At 40.1% G+C, this 17,913-nt stretch overlaps 2 protein-coding genes and 1 non-coding gene across 8 annotated transcripts in view; all 3 read right to left on the minus strand.

Annotated features, from left to right (window-relative positions):
* CD46 (CD46 molecule) overlaps window positions 1-3,351 on the minus strand; it is a 40,913-nt gene extending 37,562 nt beyond the window's left edge. For 2 of the 5 annotated variants that reach the window (XR_008383292.1, XM_053608077.1), the window contains exon 1: window positions 3,097-3,348. Coding sequence is in view for 4 of the 5 variants with exons in the window: in XM_053608077.1 (XP_053464052.1) it covers window positions 3,097-3,181 (85 nt within the window). In the remaining variant the exon portion in view is untranslated. Of the gene's footprint in view, window positions 1-3,096 lie in introns of all 5 variants that reach the window. The other 3 variants (XM_053608078.1, XM_053608079.1, XM_053608076.1) reach the window with 3 other exon arrangements.
* Window positions 3,352-4,774: 1,423 nt separating this feature from the next.
* CR1 (complement C3b/C4b receptor 1 (Knops blood group)) overlaps window positions 4,775-17,913 on the minus strand; it is a 95,123-nt gene continuing 81,984 nt past the window's right edge. For both annotated transcript variants that reach the window (XM_053608065.1, XM_053608064.1), the window contains 2 exons: window positions 14,164-14,268; window positions 4,775-7,828 (listed from right to left, as the gene is read on the minus strand). In XM_053608065.1, the coding sequence (XP_053464040.1) occupies window positions 7,774-7,828; window positions 14,164-14,268 (160 nt within the window). In that variant the 3' untranslated portion in view covers window positions 4,775-7,773. The remainder of the gene's footprint in view (window positions 7,829-14,163; window positions 14,269-17,913) is intronic.
* On the minus strand, window positions 11,458-11,564 carry LOC128597882 (U6 spliceosomal RNA). The gene has a single exon (XR_008383437.1). It is a non-coding gene; the product is annotated as a U6 spliceosomal RNA (small nuclear RNA).

Raw genomic sequence — 17,913 nt, forward strand, 5'->3', positions numbered from 1 at the left:
TCCACTTCTAAGTGGACAGTAGATCTAAATATGGAAGGCAGTCTAATAATCTTCTAGAATATATTATAATGGCATATTTTCATGACTGGAGGGCATCCAAGTGGAGGGCATCCAAGTGGTCCTGAAACTTGACATGGCCCATGTTCCCTCACTATAATCTTGTATCATTTGGCATCTGCCTTTGAGATGGCAGGCCTCCCTTGTGCAGCACTGTCTGCTTACAAAACCTCCTCAGGAGCATGAGTTGCTCCAAAAATGAAATGCTTATTTCATCCATATATCCTCACTGCCTAGGATAGTGAACTCCCATTTTCACTTCCCCTGGGTTTCATGCCTGTTTTGATGTTGCCTTTCACGCTTAAACTGAACCTTGTTTTTCCTTCTTTTCATTTTCAGTTTTGTTACCTTCTATGTTGCACCCTCTTTATTTCATTTATCTATTTTCCTCTATTTCAAATAGCTTTTTACAGCCTTCTTCACCTTTTAGTTTTAAGCCTATTCTAAACATTATTCTTAACGTTTTTGTCCTTACCACCACTGCTACTTACCCCTGTCATTCTTCTTCAAAGTGAACTTTTTGGTGATCAGTAAGATGTGAGACTGGAGTCCTGGGAGCACTGCAGAGTCTACACAAACAGGGAAGCAGATACTTCCTGACTCTCACCTGCCCCTACCCTAGCTTTTTGGGTACCACAGAAAAGCCATCCTAAGCATGGCTCTTTAAAGAATCTTCTTCCTGGAATCAGGAAGAATCTTTTCTTAAGCTTTAAGGCCCAGCCAGATATTATATTGAATTTTCTAGTATTAAGTAGATGTTGATACTGAGGCAAAAAATTGGGCAGTTGTAACACAAGTGTGACAAGACAGATGGAGATTTCTACATTCTGATGGGGAGAGGTAGAGAACAGAAAAGATCACCTTTGGAAAGGTGATTACAAGTTGAGGGGAGTTGAGCTGGAATGGGAAGTGTGTGTATGTACCTGAGATGGAATGCTCAGAGAAGGTTTCTCTGATGACAATAACATTCTAGCTGAGTGTGCAGGCTAAGAAAGAACCAGTTACAAAGTGAGTCAGGGGGAGAAGGCTCCAGGGCCGAGGAAACACCAAGTGCAGATGCCCCAAAGCAGCAGAGTTGGGCTTGGGTGATAAGCAGAAAAAGGCTTCCCCTGTCTCCAGTCGTTTGTTAAATGCTGTCATAGTATCCTTTCCTCTATCTAGAGCTTATGTCTTCATGTATAATATATTCATTAGTATTCTGTTTTGAATTTTTTTAAAGAATAATGTTTAGAATTAATGTCCAGCACACCTGCTCACATCTGTAATCCTAGCACTCTGTGAGGCCAAGGCAGGTGGATTGCTTGAGCTCAGGAGTTTGAGAGCAGCCTGAGCAAGAGCAAGACCCCATCTCTACTAAAAATAGAAAAATTAGCGGAGCATGTGGTGTGTGTCTGAAGTCCTAGTTACTTGTGGGGCTGAGGCTAGAGGATTGCTCAAGCCCAAGAGTTTGAGGTTTCTGTGAGCAACTAGCCTTGAATGGTGGTACACACCTGTATTCCCAGCTACTCAGGAGCCTGAGGCAAAGGGGATCACTTGAGCCCAAGAGTTTGAGGTTGCCATGAGCTATGATGATATTACAACATTCTACCCAGGGCAACAGAGTGAGAATTAATGTCCCAATAAATTTTAGCAAATATGACTGATTGCTATATTCCTGGCACTGGAGACATAACAATGAACAAAACAAAGTCCTTGTTTATATTCCTACAGTATGTGTATGTAAACAGTGAAATACAGATCATGGAGATAGAAATGTTTCATTATTGCCTATCAGTGTATCATCAAGATGAGCATAGACTGTGGATATACAAGATAAATACTCGGTGAAAGAATGCTGCCAAGGAAAGAAATGCAGCATACAAACTGTAATGTAATAGGACCCTAAATATAATTTGGGCATAGAAACCCACGAAGCACACAAAGTCAGAAGGAAATATTACAAGTGGCCAAATGGCTGTACTTTGTGTTTTTTTTACAAGCATGTACTTTCTAACGTGTATTTTTTTTTAAGTATTTATTCTATTCAATGAAACACAAAACAACCTTAGTGGGGTGGAAGTTTAGCTTTCGTTTATGAGCTGTAGGGGAAAACCAGATTAACATTTATCGTTTTTTCTTTGGCTACTGATTTCTCACTAGGTTTGCTTACCAATGTTTTTTAGGTTGCTTTACATCTCTTCTCAAATATGACCCAAACTGATTAAAAGAAGGAAAACAACGCCAAAAAGTCATTAGTTTAAAAAAATCAGATATTGTGTATATTGGTTGGGAACAGGAAGAAAGAGAAAGATATAGGAGGCACTTGTAAACCAAGAGCAATACGGTGTCTCCCGAGGCAACTAGAGTATTCACTGCAGGGACAAAAAGCACGGTGTGCCCTTCCCGTCCCTCTACCCCAGGCACTGGCATAAAGCACGCAGTGAGCTGGCTCCGCAGGGTAGCCCCCTCGCGCACTCAGAGCAGCACCCGACCAAGCCAGTGCTCGCCCAGCCCAAGCCATCAGAGCCAAGCAGACATACTGCTAAACTCTAAACAAGTATACCCACCCACCAACGCTCCAACGCTCCCTGCCCAGGGAACACAAGGCAACTCTAAACACCGGCACAGCACAGACCCTAGTAACTTCTCCAGCGCACCTGGCCACTCCAGCGCAAACCCTCACCTGGGTCACCAGTCTGCGCTCCCCATCTGATTTTGGCTCAATCCCGAAAATGCTGCAAGCTTTTACCAAGGACTCAACTAAGCCCTGAGTAAACACTGGCCTCACCCACTACCTTGGAATTGCTCAATGCAGACCACCAAGCAAGTGGACACTGGAACTGCTCAATGCATTCACCAAGCAAGTGACCACCTGGGACGCTGCACGGTTCCCTCGCCACACACACACACACACACACACATATTCGCGCTCACTGCGGAGAACCCTAGTCACGCCCTTTACGCACAACCTGGCTCACCCCAGCCCCGCGCCTCAGTCCCGACCTGCGGAGCAAAGCTCCAGCCTCGTGGTGACCGCACACACCCTCTCCAGGGTCCTACCAGAGAACGTGGAAAGAGCCAGCAGAAGTATTCCTAGGAAGTTCAGAGAACAAAAGGGACGCGCGGAGCGGCGGGGAGGCGCCATGCGCCGCACGGAGGACAACGTCGTTTTTCTGGAGATGAGTAGAGAAACTGAGAGCCAGCTGAGCAGGGAGTCCTTTTCTGAGTCCAGTTATGAGACGCAACAATCCCCACACGAAGTGTCAAGGGCCGTAGCCGTGACCAAGTGGGCGTGGCCCGCCCGGGCCGAGGGCGGAAGTGAGTTGAGGGCGCAGCGGCTGGGGCCAATCTGCGGGCTGCAAGGCGGGGCCTCGGCTCCAGGGACTTGCCCGTGCGGCCTGGGGCGTAAGGTCCGGGTTCTGCCCGCGCTGTCAGCTCCTCCCCACGAGCTGGACTGTCACTCGCTGGGTCCCCAGACTACGGATCCGGAAACCCGCGTGACCTGCGGGAAAGAGCTGGATCCCCGCCGTGTTTGAAACTCAGGAAGGGTGGAAAAGAAACTGAGCTAGCTGGTCGTCATTTCCGGAAACTGGGGATTGAAAAATAGATGACATCGACCTAAAAATAGAGACCCAGAGCCAGAACAATGAGTCACAGTGGGCCAGCACACCTCGGGTTTCCAGGCCGTCGTCCGGACGACCTGGACCTTTACTTGAGATTGGCATTAGTCAAGCATTATTAGGGACGATATCTGAGTTTTCCTTGCTTGAATGTCTGCTATTGAATGGTGTCAGGACCCCCTAGTTTTCAAAATCTTAGAGATTTGGCCACTACACTCTCAACCCCTAATGTACTTGGCTCTTCCCTCTACTCCCGAAAGAACCCAAAGGAACGTAAATTATTAAGCAACAACGGGCTATTAGTATATTGGGACTCTGTGGGGGCCTTGTTCTTGAGCAACTGAATGTTTTATTGAAGACGAAATATACATGTATGAAAAATGTAAGGACACACACCCCCCAAAAGAAAAACGTAAGGACCAGAGGTGTGCTAAGTGTCAAATTCCAGTAAACAATAAAAATACCACAGGATCTGCAGTGGGTGGGAATGCATTAGGTGAAGTGGATGGGGAGTGGGGGAACTTTTCTGCTGAAACAATCTCTGGAACAATGCTGGAAAATCACAATGAGCAAGATTGATCAAGTTGTGAGTAATCCTCTATAATTTGTTAAAAAAAAAAAAAAGGCGGGGGGAACGACACTACTGGCACTAAAAGCTAACACAAAGAGTTGAAATTTTCTTCCTCTCAGAATGATAAAGAATAAAGTGTGGGGGACCAGCCCTCTTTTAGTTTTTAACACAACTTTTCAGTATAAGTCTTGAAGTGGACACAACTTTTAGACCACCAATTCTAAACTTATGGTTTATCGTGGAGAAATCATTAGAGCTTGAGCGAAGACTTATAATATTGGGAAAAAATGTAAACCCTAAGCATCAAATAAAAGTATTAGGGAATCTGAGGTAGGTACCGTTATATAATGGATCATTATATTATGTTGATAATCTTTTTCAATACATCCAGCATTGAAAAAGATTATCAACACAATAAACTATTAATATATTTGTAAATGGAAAAAGAAGATTCCAAATCAGTATGTGCCTTAAAGATTATCAACACAATAAATTATTAATATGTTTGTAAATGGAAAAAGAAGCTTCCAGATCAGTATGTGCCTTTTAGCATTCTTTTTATTAAATCAAAAGTATGATATTGATGATACATAGTACACATAAAAAAAATGACTAGTTGGAAATACAACAAAATCAACAATAATTGATAAGATTATAGATATTTTATTTTCTCTGTACTTTTTAGTTTTCTATATTAACCCTATGTTACATTTAGAATAAGGCAAAGAAAAACAGTTTTAAAATCCAGCCTATGTATGTGTACCAAGGGCTGTTTTGCTCACAGAATGATGGAGGTAGAAACTTGTACATATATAGTATTACACGAGGTTTAGGTGTGAGAGGATGGTGAGGAAAGGGAGGCTCACAGTATAAACCTCAAATGGGTCTTCCGGAATTATAGAATTTATGTATCTTCAATACAGCTCTACACCTGAGATGTTATTGAAGACTTACGGGGTTCATCAAACCATGGGATTTCCTCTTCCTGTCAGACCAATACAAAATTTTAAAGTGTTGGCAGAGAATATAAGACATTAAGTAAGAAGGTGACATATGAAATAAATACCTTAGTTTCTTGGATTATCAAGTCCAGATATTCCAGATATGACATATCAAGTCCAGATATGACAATTATGGTATAATTATGAAGGTATAATTAAAGGAGACAGTAAATAGGAACTTGGGGAATTATTATTTCTGCTAATGCTTATACATGTGAAAGAGTGATATGATGGACATGTTCTGTGGCTCAATGTTGATGCTTATTTGTAAAAATAATCCATTAATATTGTTCTCTGCAACAATAAATATGAAAAATTCCAAGGCTTAGAAGAAAAATTTCTCTTGTGAAAAAATGTAAAACAGGGGAAAAATATGTCTAGTGTTTGGTTTCTTGATTCAGGTGCTAGATTAGATCAAAGATTAGTATGTTATTTGAACTATCAATTAGAAATTTCTATCACTGGGCTTCATCAAGCCATTCTTAATATACTGGAAGACTTCTACGTTCAATTTCTAACACTTATTTTAAGTTGACCCAACTGAGACTCCATTTGAAAAATTCTGATCTTGTTCCTTATTTTTCTAGACAAGTTCCATGAGGCAGTGATACAATTGTTTTACAGTATTTCTAGTGCCAAAATCTGTAATAGGTACACAATGAATACCTGGTAAATATTGTATGAAATAAATTGTTCTTGCTATCATGTGTATATAAAATGCGTTTGCCATTTCCCCCCAGCATGAATTTACTAAATACTGTTAAAGTTCTGAGAGATTTTGATTTTAATAATGTTAAGCACTAGGAAACAAAGCAGGATTTGTCTCTAAAAGGAATGAGCTACATCTGTCTGCCTAGAAAACTTTCTTAAATTGAACACGGCAAGCTTATTTGTGAAGTGCAGCTATTGCTTATCCCTTATCTTTGAGATCCTTTTAATGACTCAGTTCCAAGGGAGACTGTTAAGAGTGAACTTCCTGGGGCCCTGACAGGTGTAGAACTCAAGAGTCAAGGCTTTGAGTGAAGTAGATTAATTTGCAGTTCCTCCAACTCCTGCTACAGATTTTATCAAACTGCCAAAGAGAAGAAAGGAGAAAAGGGAGGCTACATGTGTTTATGGACCAAGTTTAGAACTATGTGTAAGTTGCCTTTAAGGCTTTATGAAGGGTAGTGGGGGTGGAGGTCAATGTGTGGGGATGTCATTTAAATCATGGCCAACCTTTTAAAAATTTAATATTAGATGATTCCTTACCTCCTAAACTGGAAGACTGTATTTACATTATGCTTTTCAGAAGTAGGTGTAGCAGCATGAATGGGGCTCTATTTGCACCTAGTAAGCATCTGTGAGGCAACTGACTTTCCTGTTTAGCTGTGTCTGATTCTCTTTCCTGTTACAATCAAGAGCATTAATGTGGCATGCTGCACCTAACACAGGGATTCTGTAAACAATCAAGAAAAGCATTTCTCAAAATGAATGGATATTTATTCTTTCCTCTTGGTTTTTTTTAGGGCTTTAAAAAGGCAAATATGTAACAAACTTTATTCTATAATTATATTTGCAGAGATAAAGTCCTTTATTCATTTGTCATTATAATGGTGGAGACCGAAAATTTCATTTAAAGGTCATAGACTTTAATTACACGTCACATTTAAGAAAGGAAAACAAGGGCGCCAGCCCCATGTACTGAGGGTGGCAGGTTCAAACCTGCCCCTAGCTAAATTGCAACAACAACAACAAAAATAGCCGGGCATTGTGGCCGGTGCCTGTAGTCCCAGCTACTTGGGACAAGTAGGGATTCCCTTAGGCAAGGGAATCGCCTAAACCCAGGAGTTGGAGGTTGCTGTGAGCTGTGATGCTACAGCACTCTACCATAGCGATAAAGTGAAACTCTGTCTCTGAAAAAAAAAAAAAGGAAAACTAAACAATGTTAGCATACTAGCACTAGGAATAGCTTTGAAGAGCAATTGATGTAGCCTCTGCTTTCCAGATGAAAATATAAAGGCAGAGATTAATAGAATTGCTTAATAATACAAGTAAAGTTAGAAAAGATAGTATTTTACCCATAGGTGGCATAACATGTGGAGTATTTCCCATGATAACTAATGTAATGGGAAAAAAATCTCATGGCTCTCTTGCACTTAAAAAGTCACAGACACCAATATTTATTAATCATATTGCTCACTGACCTACACCATTCTGGAAAAAAAGAACATAGATTTTTTTTTTCTTGTGATGGGGAATTTTAATCCTAGGAAAGACCAATTCTCAAGCATTTAGTTTCTAGTCTTCCTTCACAGGTTACTTCTTCATAATCCCCCTAAATAAGATATTTGAGCAAAAATCCTATGATTGAATATCTTTTCATATATTCTTGGCTACTTGCCCTTCCTTCTTGGTGAGCTGGGTATGGGTCATTTGCCCAGTTTTTGTAGGGAATGGGGAGGATTAGTCTTCAAAAAAAAAAAATAAAATAAATTTTTAAGACAGTATCTCATTCTGTTGCCCAGGCTGCAGTGCAGTGATGTGATCATAGCTCACTGAAGCCTCAAACTCCTGGGCTCCAGTGATCCTCCTTGTTTCCATAGTCATTCCTTATGTTGCTGTCAAAATAAATGTGATAGAATCTACCTCTGGAGCAACAATTAAAACATAGACTTACATAAAAATTGGCAGTAACCATAATAAAGCTATTATTAAATATCCAGAAATATTCTGATATTTTCTAGAGATCATTAGTATGGCCCATAATATCATAACAAAGTTTTGATCTATGAAGAGGTGGACTGGCTAAAGAGTACAAGGCCAATGATTGAAAAAGTGTCAGTACATGTCTATTATTTTGATAAATTCATAAAAGTTGTGCTTCATTAGTTAATTTAGTGTATTCTAAGTTCATACTTAAGGTACTTTTAAACTAAAAAAATCACTCTTTTATTTCAATTTTTAGTATGCTTTTAATGTAGAATATAGTAAAAAGTGCTTTTGAAATAGAGCTTAAGAAATATTCAAAGCTTAATTTTTTTCTCTTGAGTAGTATCAACCACTCTCTCATTTAATGTCTTTTTTGCTAAACATAAATTACTTTTTTTTTCTCTAGAGAAAGTGAGAACTGATATAACATGTATCTTACTCCAATCTGTTTAAAAGAAGTGGGTTCTATTTTATAAAATAAAAGGAAACTAAGAAAAAAGGAGAGATATATGTAAAGAAACACAAAACAAAGAATGACAGAAAATGAATTATTAACAGTGATTGTCACTAGGTAGTATAATTGTATGTGACTTCATTATTTGTCATATCTTTCTGCATTTTCTAATTCTCCTTAATGAGCTCATTCTATATTATGAATATTTTAAAATAAGAAAAAATTACAAACTTATCCCAGAAATCCCAGGCAATGCTGTTTTCCTTTAGGTAATCCAAACTATTTTCTGCATCCTAACTTCAGTCTTTCTCCAACTAGATAATACATGCATTTAGTATAGGAAAGAGGGGGAGGATGTCACAGGAAACAGACTAAAGGAGGAGGAGCTTGGAGAGATACTAGAAAAGCTTCAGCATCTTCAGGTGCACATCTGCAACTCTGTGAAGTCACTTCAAAGACTTTATGAATCTCAAATCTTATTCTGTTGAGTGAATTGGCTCCTTTCCAACCAATGTGTAATTCAAGGTGTTCTCCGACTTCATAGTATACTTTGTCAGGCAAGGACACTGAAATTGCAGGATATGTTGACTTTGATGACAGCATGGTTGCCAACTAAACTACTCAGAATTTGTATGCTAATTCTTCCATTCTTGAGATACTTTACTAAGAAGAATATGTTCTAGCTCCATCCATGTAAACACAAAAGAGGTAAAGTCTCCATCTTTTTATGGCTGCATAATATTCCACTGTATGCAAACCAATATATAATCATCTACACTTTCATACGAAAGATAAAACACAACTATAGCCCAGGATGAGGGAGGGAAGAGGAGAGGGAGGGGCAGGGTGGGGGTGGAGAGAGGGTAATTGGTGCACCTATGGTGCATATTGCAAGGGTATACGTCAAATGTATTAAGAGTAGAGTATAAATGTCTTAACATAATAATTAAGTACGTGAGGTGAAGGCTATGTTAACCAGTTTGATGTAAGCATTCCAAGTTGTATATAAAATCAGTACCTTGTACCCCATAAATGCATTAATGTATAGTTATGATTTAATTAAAAAATTGTTAAGAGAAAAAAAGAATTTGTGTGCTAATAATCATGATGCTGGCATTACCTATAGATGACAAGGTCATTGGAAGTATTTATTGCCCTCTGTGGCAGTGTTACTTAGGGCACAAGAAAGTGCAGTGTAAATTGAGACATTGAGTAGATAAGAGGGAGAAGAATGAGTAACTTGACCTTTTCCTTTTTTCTTTTGTCAAAGAACAAGTATTTCCACAGTTGAGCAAGTAAATAAAAAGCCTAGTTCCAGAAAACATACTGGTCACTCATGACACAAAAATCATTTTTTTGAGACTCTTCTGAACCACAGTGGTAGGAGGAAGCAGAAAAAGGAGCTGGTAGTTTTAGAGAAGGGTCAATTTCAGAAAGCAGCTTGTCTTTCCTTTCTAATTACTGTCCAGAATGAGCTCCAGCAGTGTATTCAGTACAAGATATCTGAAGCTTCTCTGGCCAGACCAGACCCTCTCTTCTTAAGGCCAGGAATAACATCCTCCCACCTCTGGACAAACCCCAGCCCACCAGCTCACCTGACCCCCACCGTTAGTACTGTCACCTGACTCCTCATCTTTATTCTACCTGCATCTCCTCCAAAAACTCATATCCTTCCACACACAGCTCTGTCTTTGGACCTTCTTTGACTGCATCCCCCACTCTGCCCCTGCACCTGGTCTTGCACTCAGCACAGACTCTAATCACTCCTTGTCTACCATATTTTGCCACAGATGGTTAACCATGTTCCTGTGAACACTGTGATAAAAATTCCAATCTTAAAAGAGAAATTCAGGACAAAATTATTAAGGACTTACTACCTTTCTCTAAAAAGGTGATAAACAGTCAATGTACAAAATTGGAGGTGTACTTGGATGTAAAAGTGTGTTTCCAAAAAGTTGAGGATAAATAAACTTTTGATAAATTCATTCTCAAGTATTTACTGAACATATTTCCTCTGACTCACTATACTTAGAGGTTCGAGGAAAGTTTTAAAAATGGTCTCTACTTACAAGAAGTTATCCAATAATAATTTAGCACAGGAAAGAAAAAACCCATAAGCACAACATGTGATATACTGTAAGTGGTTAATGAATGAAGGACAAATGTCAAGTTAAATGAATGCAATAGAGTTAGTAGGCAAAAAACAACACATGATATGTCAAATACCATGAGGTGTGTTTATGTATAGTTTTAACAATGGGAGAAATATTTGTCATTTAATGAAAAAAAGCAGGGTTCAATAATGTACAATCAATATGATCTCAAATGTAAAATAATATGCAAAGAAGCTTCAGAATACTAGGGTGGAGGTTATTGCAGGTCATTTTTATATGTTTTAAATTTTTCTTTGTCTCTTGCTTATAATAATGAGCACATTATAATGTGTATTATTCTCACAAGAAGATAGTTTATTTTTAAAATAGTATAGTCAGGAAAGGGAAGTTTCAGAGAGAGTCATAATTTTGGACTGGAGTTGGTTGAGCTTCTTGGGTGAATGAATTCTGAGCAAGGTTAACGAAACTTAGGAAGAAAGGTTAGAAAGTGTTTTGAGCAGGTAACCTGGAAAGAATGAGGCCACATCAAACTATTGTGGAATATTTTTAAAATAAACTCATAAAAACGATCATTGCCCTTACAGTCTGCTGTTGTTTTGTTTATAATTGGTGGCAGCACAGCTGCTCTTGAATCAGTTCTGCACAACTTTTTCCCTGAGAGCACCTCCCTAGTAAAGGAGAATAGATCCCTCGCCTAAGTACCTGGCAGGCATAGCTTAAAGCATTCTAGAAAGCATGATATTGTCTATCTTATTTTGTCTTAAAATCTCCTGTGTTCTTTCTTATTTGTTCCCTTATATATGTATTTGTGTTAAAAGATAAATAATGCTACTTTTCCTTTGAACTATTGGAATAACATTAGAAAAAGATATTGTCCTAAAAGAAAGATATTGTCCTAGGAAGCCAGGCCAATTTCATTTCATGATTTTCTTTCTTTTGTTCAACAAACTTTGACCTCCATGAGCTGTGCAAAAACATGGAGTGCTTCCCAAGTTTGCCTGTAGCCCTTGTGCAGGGGCCATGCCCATCTTCTCTGTATTGCTCCAATTTTAGCACATGTGCTGTTGAAGCGAGCACCTTGGTGACTTTCATGTTTCCACTTGGTATAGTAACCAGGCATCCCTAGATCATATATGACTATGCATTTGAGGAGGGAGCAGACTAAACGATCATTGAGGCTTCCAAAAGTAAAATACCAGTTCTGAGTTTGTATAAAAGCAATGGGCGGCACCTGTGGCTCAGTGAGTAGGGCGCTGACCCCATATACCGAGGGTGGCCGGTTCAAACCTCGGCCCCAGCCAAACTGCAACAAAAAATAGCCAGGCGTTGTGGCGGACGCCTGTAGTCCCAGCTACTGGGGAGGCTGAGGCAATAGAATTGCTTAAGCCCAGGAGCTGGAGGTTGCTGTGAGCTGTGATGCCACGACACTCTACCAAGGGCAATAAAGTGAGACTCTGTCTACAAAAAAAAAAAAAAAAAGCAATGGCTATTTCATTTGCTTTCATTAACAGTAACGAAAAATAATCTATAAGACAGAAGCAAAGTGACTAAATAGCCAGATAATAAACAGGGCACTGCAAATCCATTTCTGTTATAGGAGGAAATAGGACACAACCTGGATTTATTTTGTTTAGAAGAATTTGAATTGCCTGTACTTGTACCTTGTTAACTGTAAAAATGCCTTTCCTAGGGTGGCGTCTGTGGCTCAAAGGGGTAGGACGTGTGCTGGAGGTGGTGAGTTCAAACCCAGCCCTGGCCAAAACTGCAAAAAAAAAAATGCCTTTCACCCCTTTACGTTTTCCTGTGGCCCCTTCTATATGTTGAATTTAGGATTTCTGATTTGTGCGCAGGTATAACATGCCGGGTTTCAATTAATACACACTGATAAGAGAAAGGTAGAACATAAAGAAATTTAGTAACGAAAGTGATGTTTTTGCTTCCCCTTTCTATAAGAGTGGTCCAATTCCTTTCTAGGGCATATGGTGATATTGTTTCTGAAAGTGCTGTGAACACTGATGGCTAGGAAATTTGAGAATCCCTGGATATGCTAAAGTAAACAACAGCCACGTGAATTTCTCTGTATGATAAAGAAAAAAATAGAGTTTTGAATTGGCAAGAAGACAGTCTCACATGAGGTACCCTCAGAATGCGGAAAAGATTTGAACAAAATGGAGGGGTGTCTAAAGAGAAAAAGGCCTAGGGAAAGTATAGAAAACTAAGGCTCCAGGGAGGGACTAGCCAGTGAGAAATTCCTCATAGTATAATACACTGCAGGGGTTGGCAAACGCTTTTACCGAAGGGCCAGATGGTAAATATTTTTGGCTTTGTGCTATCTCTAGCTCTCTGTGGCAACTGCTCAACTTTGGTGCACAAGCAGCCAGGGACAATAGGGAAACAGGCGTGGCTGTGTCCCAGGAAAACTTTATTTACAAAACAAATGGCCAATTGGATTAGTCTCACAGATAGTAGTTTTCTGACCCCTAGTAGAGCCAGTAGCTTTTTAGTTCAGTGACTTCTTTTTTTGTAGAGACAGAGTTTCACTTTATTGCCCTCGGTAGAGTGCCGTGGCGTCACACAGCTCACAGCAACCTCCAACTCCTGGGCTTAGGGGATTCTCCTGCCTCAGCCTCCCGAGTAGCTGGGACTACAGGCGCCCACCACAATGCCCAGCTATTTTTTGTTGTTGTTGTTGTTGCAGTTTGGCCGGGGCTGGGTTTGAACCCACCACCCTCGGTATATGGGGCCGGCGCCCTTCTCACTGAGCCACAGGCGCCGCCCTTCAGTGACTTCTAATATTCAGTTTTTTGTTGTGTGCCACTTTGCACTGTGGTATAATTTCCCTGTTTGTCCCAGACCTTTAGCAAACACATACTATACAACAGCTGGTGGTAAGGCTGCTTGGAATTGGCAGAATGAAGGGGTAGGTATTATAATAAACCCAAGTGGAGGGGTCAAAGAGGAGAAAGCAATCATAGGAGGCCTGGTGAGGTGAAGAATTCAGTGAAAGTCAAAAATGAAGGAGGGGGAAAGGCACAGGGAGGGAGAATAAAAGTCTCTAGAGGACCAGTAAGAGACCCTGCACAGTTATTTTTTATTTTTTGAGACAGAGTTTCAAACTGTTGGGTAGAGTGCTGTGGCCTCATAGCTCACAGCAACCTCCAACTCTTGGGCTCAAGCGATCCTCTTGCCTCAGTTTTTCTATTTTTAGTAGAGATGCGGTCGTCTCGCTCTTGTTCATGCTTGAACTCATGAGCTCAAGCAATGCACCTGCCTCGGCCTCCCAGAGTGCTAGGATTACAGGCATCAGCCATGGCACCTGGCCACCCTGCACATTTAAAGGAAGTTGGATGACTTGAGGGTACACCCAGGCAGCAAATGCTTGGGTTCCACAACAAAAGGAAAAAGCATGCTGCTTCTCAAAGGCTCACAGCATAAATAAAATACACAAAAGCATAGGGATGCTTTGAAAACGCAGTGCACTGACAGAGTCATCACCCCAAATCATTGGAAATAATAATAATCCAAGGGGAAAATAAAGGAATTTCTACTCCCCAAAGTGCTTTCTAACTTCTTTGCTATCAGTGACCTGCCTAGTGCAAGATCATATTTAAGTCCTGTTACATTTTTAATACTTGAGTTGTTGAAAACATTTTGAATTCAGTATGTGTCTAGGTATCTGCTATTTTCTTGATTAGTTTGCGGAGTTTGAGGATGATCACTCTGGTGCTTCTGAGGATATAACTGGATAATCACTTCTTCCGATTTTTCCTCTGTATTATTGCTAATTGGCAGGAAAAAAATAAAAAAATTATTTTAATCATTTAAGCTTCTATTTTGAAGGAAATTTGTAAGGTTCATTTTGAAATTGAAGGTATCATTTGCCTCAAGTTCCTGATATCTTTGCAAGATGTCTTCAGGGAAAATCACAACTGAATCTCATCTTTCAATACTAAGTAAAACCCAGATTAGGAAATAGTACAAAACCACCTCATATATTGCGTCAGAAGACTCTTAAATTGATTTTATACAGGAGTCCATGCCTTAAAAGAACACATTTCACAATTTCTAAAAAATGTGAGTTAGTAAATATGGCTTATGCTCAAGATTTTGACAGTTAAGCTTCCCGATGTAAATGGGTTTGCCGCACGATCTTACATGAGGCTTCCTTTTTCTCCATAGTAAAGATAGATGTTCTGTTTTCTTTGCAAACAATACTCACAGTCGGGAAAGCAGCAGGAGCTGTCTTGAAGGTATATAAGAACTAACAGTAAAAGTAAGTATTTAATCACTTTTCAGTATCAGTAATAATAATCATGTGTAAATAGCAGCTAATACTTTCTGACATTCATCATAAGCAAGACACTGTGTTATTTAAGGTAAGTACTATTCTTAGCCCTTGTTCCCAGGCCAGGAAAATGAAGGTTAAGGAGGATAAGTCTCTTTCTTAGAGCCTCATTTTAATAAGTGACTGTGAACACACTGACTGCAAAACCTATGCTCTCACCTGGTGTGCTATATGCATCTTTGGCTTTTTTTTTTTTTAAATATTTACATTTTACTTCAAAGAAATGATAAATAATACAATGCCAGTACCTTCAGATCTTATGAGTTGGTCTTAGGGATTTAAGACGGGAAGCACAGAATTAACTCACATCTCCAGTCACCACTACTTCCTCATCACTGGGTTGCTCTTTACCTTGCCATGGAAATTAGGATGATAACATCACTTGAGACCCAGAGGAAGGCTGTGAGTCAGAGGCCAGTGTTTTCCCAGGAAGAGGAAGGCCAACTTGAGGCCCATGGATGGGGCAGAGTATAGCTAGATGTCATGAGCTTCCCAGGAGTGATGATTTAGTAGCTAGATGAGGAATGGTCTGAAAGAGGTGTTGGCTGGTGATTGGCACATGGTCCGTGGGAGAGAATGTTAACAGAGTGTGGAAAGGCCAAGGTGGGGGGAGGGCGAAATGCACAGAGTAATTACATAATCTGGATCTGGGAAAGTTAAGGATGGAGAAGGTGTATGAAATCATCAATAATGTGTTGTGAGTTCAAACAGATTTTGATGTTGACACAATGGACTGAATTTGTCCCCTTAAATTTGTATGATGAAATTCTAACTCCTAAGGTGATGGTATGAGGAAGTAGGGTCTTTTGAGAAGTAAATAGGTCATGAAGGTCTGGCCCTTATAAGTGAGATTAGTTCCCTTGTAAAAAAAGACCCCAGGGAGCTCCTTCCCTCACTCCTCTTCTGCTGTGAGAGGACACAGTGAGGAGAGTGCCACCCTATCAGCCCAGAAGCAAGTCCTCACCAAGCACTGAATTTGCAGGTATGCCTTGATCTGGGATTCTCTACCCTCCAGAAAGGAGAAATAAAGGCTTGTTGTTTAAACCACCCAGTCGGTGGTATTTTTGTTTTTTTTTTTTTTTTTTTTTTTAAGTTTTTTTTATTGTTGCAGTTTGGCCAGGGTTGGGTTTGAACTCACCACCCCCAGTATATGGGTCCAGCACCCTACTCACTGAGCCACAGGCGTGCCCAAACAGACTAAGAGAGTAGGTCTATTAGAACAATAAGCGTCCTCGAAACCTGGGATAAATTTAGAATAAGTTAAAGATGCCTGTTCAACTTAGCAGAAAGCTATAGCAGAACGTTTCCTTTTGTGGTGACACTCAGTGGTGTTTAGCACGTCCATCCATTTAGTAAATATTTATCGTGCACCTCTGTGCCAGGGACAGTTCGGGTTTGTTTTGTACTCATTGGTGAAATAAGACAGAAATTGCTGACCTCATGAAGTTTAAATTCTAGTGGAGGGAAAGAGACAATAAACATGAAGCTTAATTCATTTTAATAAGAGGGGATAGAGAGGAGAGGGTATGAACAAAACAGAGCAGGGTAGGAGAGAGCAGGAGACGCAATCTTTCACAGGATAAAGTAAGCCTCGTGGAGGAAAGTTTTGAAGAAGGTCAGGTCATTTCTCTGCGTGTCAGAGTATTCTTTCTATTCTTGTCTCATTTTAGTTTCTTGGTAAATCTTCAGACTGTTTATGCAGTTTCTGAATTGTCTCCTGCGAGAGGGGGGCACTTCAGCCTCTACCTTTTCAAGGCCTGGTTTGAGCGCAGGTTTCCCACAGAGCAGGTGACCTTGTTCTAAACTATTCTATCACTGTCAGTCTTTTTCAAACTCTGAGATAACCTGCTCTTCTTGCTAGGTAACCAGGAAGGCACTCTGTATTTTTTTTTTTTTTTTGCAATTTTTGGCCAGGGCTGGGTTTGAACCCACCACCTCCGGTATATGGGGCCAGCACCCTACTCCTTTGAGGCACAAGTGCTGCCCCCACCACCCCCCCCCCTTTTTTTTCCTGTAGTTTTTGGCCGGGCCCAGGTTTGAACCTGCTGCCTCCAGTATATGGGGCTGGGGCCCCACTCCTTTGAGCCACAGGTGCCGCCAGGCACTCTCTACTTTTATTTTCTGTGTTTCTCCCAGAACCTCTTTCTTCTTTACTTTGAGGACCTTGATAGCCCTGCCTTCCTATGAGAAAAGCTTGAGTTCCAGATAATCCAGTAGTTCTCAACTTTCCTAATGCCGCGGCCCTTTAATACAGTGCCTGTGTGTCGTGACCCACATGTTGAGAACTGCTGAATAATCAGTCCTCCCCACTCAGCTGCACTGACTTAGCTTGCTGCTTCTGCCCACTGAATGATTCATCAGCCCAACTGCTTCCAAGAGCAGGGCCTTTTGCATTCTGATTATTTACGTTTAATACTTCCTCTCCTCAATTTTATCCATATGCTACTTCTAACATGAAAATAAATAGGATTTTGTTACAGTAGTGCACTTACTAGCCCAAGAGGTAAAACAAGCCCAAATAAAAGTTTAGAAAATATTTTGACAATTTCCTGGATGACACATATGCAATAGGTTTTATTGTGGGTTTCGTAGATGTTTGGGAGGTTTGCTTCCTTGACTTTTAATGCTAACGAGGACCATGCTCTTCCCCCGTCCCACCCCTGGTCTCCTACCAATCAGAGAAAGAATAGAAAAAGTCTTAAGAAGAGGATGGTATATGTTCTGAGGCTGTTTGGAGAAGATAATCATTTCTAAGGAAATAATTTAATGAAATAATTATTGTCATGTTTCTTCCTAAAGATGATTAATATGAGGAAATGATATTAAATTACATGGGTGAAACAAATCAGTAGTGAGATCTGGGAATTTGGCCCTCTGATTGATTAACAAGCAATAGGCCACAGAGGATGAAGAATGAAGTAGTGAGAAGGGTGGAGTTGGAAAAATCATCCTGAATATTTTCAAAAGGAAGATAGAATCATTTCCCCTGTGTAGGAACCAGAGATCAGTACAGATACAGAAAATTAAAAGCTCCAACTTCTTTAATTCTTTCACTTGTAAAAATTTTTAAAAGTTGACTCA

Source organism: Nycticebus coucang, chromosome 10 (genome assembly GCF_027406575.1).
Source record: "Nycticebus coucang isolate mNycCou1 chromosome 10, mNycCou1.pri, whole genome shotgun sequence".
Classification (NCBI taxonomy): Eukaryota; Metazoa; Chordata; class Mammalia; order Primates; family Lorisidae; genus Nycticebus; species Nycticebus coucang.